The sequence below is a fragment of the Petromyzon marinus genome, chromosome 63 (genome assembly GCF_048934315.1).
Source record: "Petromyzon marinus isolate PM22_M1 ecotype Great Lakes invasive population chromosome 63, UKy_Petmar_22M1.pri1.0, whole genome shotgun sequence".
Lineage (NCBI taxonomy): Eukaryota > Metazoa > Chordata > Hyperoartia > Petromyzontiformes > Petromyzontidae > Petromyzon > Petromyzon marinus.
The window spans coordinates 5,561,075-5,566,128 of record NC_133729.1 but is presented as its reverse complement, the minus strand read 5'-3'; the positions used below and the strand labels follow the sequence as shown (position 1 = coordinate 5,566,128).

Genomic DNA, 5,054 nt, shown 5'->3' with positions numbered 1-5,054 from the left:
GTGATTCCACAGCTCATATTATTGTAATGTAATCAAATAACCTAATTACTATTACTTTGCAGGCTGTTCTCATTCACCTAAATACAAGGTAATGTACGCTCCTTCATTGACGGGAAATGCGTGCATACCAGACTCATGTAAGTGCATTGCAATCGAAACACAAAGCCATCAATAAGTGGCTCCAAAGTTAATTGAACAGCGTGCCACTGCGACCAATCAGAGGGAACGCTTAGCGACTATAAATGGCCGAACAAGACACCCATTGATGTGTATCTCGCGTGAGCATCAAGATGGCGGTTTTTCTTTGTTGGGTTGTGGTGCTCTGTGCTGTGGGTGTTTTGTCTGCGGATTCTGGGTTCGTGGGTGAGGATTTCGCACTGTGCTCACTGCATAGTCCCTCACTTGGGGAAAAAAAAACGTTGAGGGTTCGACAGAACTCCATGGGGAAACTCGTTTGCAGTGCAGCATTGAATTGTTTTTGTTTTTAACTGGTCATTACGTTTTTTTGCTTGGTCACAAAAGCATCATTGGGAATCGCGTCTCCTTTTGCGCATTGACTGGCAAGCTTCACACTAGGATGGATTTCATGTGTGATCCCATTTGAGTAACAATAAACGTTACTCATCGCAAATTTAACCATTTGAGTTTTCCGACGTATCCCCCTGCTATCGGCAGGGTTTTGGTGGACCTTTCTAGCATTAGAATGTTTGACCAATACCGATTGTATGCAAAGCTGAGTAATTACGAGCTTGGTGCGCTGTAAGGTAGGGGTAAGCAACTCTCATTGCATCTGTATTCCTTTGAACTTCCATCTGACTTTAGAGTGAACTGACATGTGTTTTTATTTCAATTCTATAACTTTCAGTTACGTTTCTTGGTTAGCAAAATGGGAAAGGTTTGGTCTTGACCTAGTGTGCCTAACCATGGTCAAACAAGCTTCATGACTAAATGGAAGATATGCTGTTGTACGAGTATACGGGATGTTGTACTCGTATTTTGATGCAACATTAACTCCACCTTTGTTCTGTCGATTTTCTCAAGGACATCGGGCTGCCAATCGTGGCTTGAGGGCGATCGATGATGAGGAATTGCCCCCATCTACGGTCCCAGCAGGTATAAGCAATGCTTTACACGTTAACATGACTGCCACTAGGGTCATCACACTTCCGATGCCTTGGACTATATCTGCGCCATAGGGTTTGTTGCGGCGTTTATTGTGTTCAATTGTGCAACTGCTGAAGTTTTCCAAAGGTGGTGTCGAAATTATGTGCTTGGTGGTGCAGGTGACGAGCAGGTGTGTATATTGGTAATATTACTGGTAGGAAATGTAGTGGACTGGAAGCCCAACCGGGATTATTTCACAGGAGGCAGGAGATTGATTGTGGATGTCTGTCCACGTGGGGCTGGGAGGGATGGGGCTGGGTGGGGAGGGGCTGGTCACCCCGTGGTGCCCTTGTATGGACTGGAAGCACAACTGGGATTAATTCACAGGAGGCAGGGGATTAATTGTGGATGTCTGTCCACGTTTATCCGGACATTCGAATATAAAAAATGGGAGGGGAGGGACTAGGTGTAGAGGGGAGAGGCTGGGTGGGGAGGGGATCGTCACCCCGTGATGCCCTTATAAAAGTCAACGTGTAACCTACTCACGCCGGCTTGTCTGCCCTCAGTCGGGCATATTTGTGGAATGCACCACGCCGCCGTTGACCCTGGCTGCTGACCGAGCAACCAACGTTCCTACCAGCCCCTTCCGCAGGAATGTGTTCATTGCAGTAACTACTTCAGGGCGCGGTCAGGAAAGAATGTGCTGCTCTAATGTAGATATAGCTATAGTCTTAGCTCTTTCAGTAAAGTCACGTTGAAGGGAAACAATGAAATAATAAAAATATATATATAAAACCATAGATATAGCTGTAGGTGGTTGAACCTATGATATGGTTATCGGGTGCAGTATTTCGTGTACGGAACCTGCTCTGCTTAATGTAGTGCACCAGCTCAGGAATGGACTAGTCCTTGAAACTGCAGCACCAACCAGTTGAAAAAAAATAACCAATATTCAATGCACTGGCATTGGCTCTAATTATTTTGGCCTGCTCTATTGTTTGAGTCTCATTTCAGAAACATGTTAAAATGCTCTGCTTTGTTCTTCCTAATGAGTATTTTGCGATCTATTAGACCCACTTTATATCCATGTGCTGCGAACTTTTGTGAAGATGATGTCCTGGGTCTCCTAATGGACTGGTGTACAGGTGTCAGCTACGAGGTGCAGTGCGTCAATGAGAGGATGTCTGCCAAGATCGCGAAAAGCGTCCTGCTGGGCTACGGCGCTTCTGATCTCGTCATGAACTCTGCAACTCCTGCATGCAAATTGTCGGAAACTGGACCGTACATCACGTTCAACATCTCGCTCGGAGAATGCGGCACCTTCTTTGAGGTCTCTAATATCAAACTTTTTCCCAAGTGCTTTATCTGAAGAGCCTACTTTTTTAATACAAATCTAATGTGCCATGTATCTCCTACCCCCCCCCCCCCCCCCCCTACAGGAAACGAGCACAGACCTCGTCTTCTCTCAAACGATTTCTCTGCCCAGTACCACGTTTGGCATCATCACCTACGACTTCGTGTACATCATGGTCAATGCAATGTATGTAACCAAAAGCCATGCTTGACACGTACGTTCTCGCAGTCTTCTAAACTGCGTTCTTGCCATTCCACGTAATGCGTGACCAAGCCTGTCGTACCGACCCTTCCGTTCATTTTCTGGATATTGTCCTGATTGGCATGCCTTCAAATTAAAGATCTAATCCAAAAGCTAAATTTGTCATTCGTTTCACAACTTGCTGCCGAACTGAAAAACATTATTATTGGTACTTATTCATGTAATCCATTTGGTCACGTGAACAAGTACTTGATGTGCCATAGTTTGAACTGAAATCTACTATTGTTTTGATAGGATTTAATGTGTTCAGACCTAAACACTGATGCTCTTCCCTTTATCCTCTTTAAAATAGCTGCAAGTTTCCGAGGACGAAGCTCTTGTCTTCTTTGGCACTCCAGCCCAACAGCACAAAGGTTGTGCTCAACCAGACCGTCTATGCTGAACTGGAACTGAAGATGGATTTCTACAAAAGCTTTACGTTCCTGGCGCCATACCTGCCCACTGACTACCCCCTAGTGGTGCAACTGCGTCAAACCCTCTATCTCCAGATGTCCCTCAAGACTGGCCTCGGCCTTACCCTGTTCACCATCGACCTCTACGCGACTCCCACCAGTGACCCCCTTGATCCGCGGAAATACTATCTCGTGAAAGAGGGGTGCGTAGCTTTTCTGTCCTCTGGTGCTTGACTCTGCCTTAAATGTACTCGAGCCTACCACCTGCTTAATCTGTGGCCCTTCTCTCTCTAGCTGTCTGCGTGACAGCACCGTGAACGTCACCGTCACCGCCACTGCCCGCCGCTTCACCTTCCCAGCCTTCGCCTTCACTGCTCAAGATACTAAATACGTGAGCTCAACGTCCCACCATGCTAAAAGCGATCACGAGTTTTGGGTGGCAGGGTCTAGCCTTGGTGACACTTAGCCTTGCAACTTGCTCGCATTTGCGCCAAATTTAGGTCTTGTGTTCTGGAATGGGTTTTTCCTCTTTAATCTACAATTGTATTAACGTCCACTGGCCAAACGGGTCCTCTTGGTGAAACATTGCTTACTGATGATTGAATTGCCCATGGTTAAACCTGGCAGGAATCTTTGTCTCTGGGGCATTCCCATCCCCTTCAATTGCAAATGCCTTTTTTAAAAAACCTCCCTATTTTCATTATGCTCTGCAGGTGTACGTCCACGCTGCAATGATAGCTTGCAAGACTTCTTTGACTGCCTCTCGCTGCCAGCAAGGATGTCTGGCCAGGAAGAGGAGGAGCAGCTTGGAAACCGTGGATACCCCGGTCTACATCTTCACCAGAGGACCCTTTGTCTACAGCGAGGATGCCGCCCTATCCCGCTGTGCGTTGTCCTATCATTAGCGTCGTGCTGGTTTGCAAAGCAACATGATGATAATTTGCTTTTGATTTTGGCCATGTCTCTATTTCAATACTCTAGGCCCTCTAGCGGTGGAGTCAATCCAGCAAGCTACAATTGAGTACTTGCATATTTCTTAAATGATTTCCCAGTTTTAAGTGCATCTTGGTGTGTTCTAATTGTTAAGTGTGTTTCTATGACGTCCAATTAACCCACTTTCCCCGTCTATTCTCCCTTTTACAGCGGAGATCCTAAACTACCCTGGTGTCGTGGCCGTTGCAGTGGTTGCTTCCATCATCCTCTTGGGCTTGGGTTTTGCTTCGAAGAGAATGCTGGCTAAGAAGTGATGCAGATGATTAACATGCACCCACGGCATGGAATAAAGCAAGGATGCAAACGTTTTTTTGGCTTGATTGGTGCTTATTGCATAACGTCTACACCTCGTTGCCTTGCCTGCTTATCTCCTGGGTAGAAACTAAAATAAACATTGCCTTGAAAGATCCAGTTTGGGTTGATCTTAATGCAAGCAGCTCCAATATAAGCTGACGTGTTAATCTTTAAAATGTAGCTGCCACAACCACGAGGTGTCTCCCCTGGAGAAAGAAAGCAATGCAATTGACAACATTTTGCTTCTAATGGATCGAGCGAGCATACATTAGGACTGGAAAGGTCAATTGGAATAAACTGATCCCCTGAATCATAAAGAACATTGGCAATAAATGCTGTGACGTCTGTTTTCTCCGAAAACCCACGTGATCGCGACAGCTAACCCTTATCTGCCCCACGCCTAACGTGTTCCCGGTCCCCAACTCCAGTTTCCCATCAACATACTAATTTAATCGTGTATTCCACGCCTTTGCCACCACCATTTTACATCCTATTCACTCTTCTCGTTTCCTCTTGCTTACCCATCTTGTGCCATATGGGGCCTTAAGATGTGTAAGATATGATCAAAAGTATGCCACTGAATCTTTGTAAAACCTCAGTCCTATATACAGATACTTTCCATTCTTGGCACGAATGACCGTTAACCAAAACATGGA

The 5,054-nt window shown here is 45.8% G+C and overlaps 1 protein-coding gene across 1 annotated transcript; it reads left to right on the top strand.

Annotated features, from left to right (window-relative positions):
• Positions 1 to 256: 256 nt before the first annotated feature.
• LOC116956104 (CUB and zona pellucida-like domain-containing protein 1) lies at positions 257 to 4,412 on the top strand. The gene is made up of 8 exons (XM_076053894.1): positions 257 to 363; positions 1,042 to 1,113; positions 2,250 to 2,434; positions 2,544 to 2,644; positions 3,012 to 3,314; positions 3,406 to 3,502; positions 3,825 to 3,996; positions 4,255 to 4,412. Exons 1-8 carry the CDS (start codon positions 291 to 293, stop codon positions 4,356 to 4,358), a joined length of 1,107 nt encoding a protein of 368 aa, XP_075910009.1. The 5' UTR covers positions 257 to 290; the 3' UTR covers positions 4,359 to 4,412.
• Positions 4,413 to 5,054: the final 642 nt, after the last annotated feature.

What these genes read in the sequence shown, in the direction of transcription:
- LOC116956104 (XM_076053894.1), top strand. Translation starts at nt 291, where the DNA reads ATGGCGGTTTTTCTTTGTTGGGTTGTGGTGCTCTGTGCTGTGGGTGTT. An exon ending in TACTATCTCGTGAAAGAGGG is followed by an intron (nt 3,315 to 3,405) that starts GTGCGTAGCTTT and finishes TTCTCTCTCTAG; the next exon opens with CTGTCTGCGTGACAGCACCG. An exon ending in GGATGCCGCCCTATCCCGCT is followed by an intron (nt 3,997 to 4,254) that starts GTGCGTTGTCCT and finishes TCCCTTTTACAG; the next exon opens with CGGAGATCCTAAACTACCCT.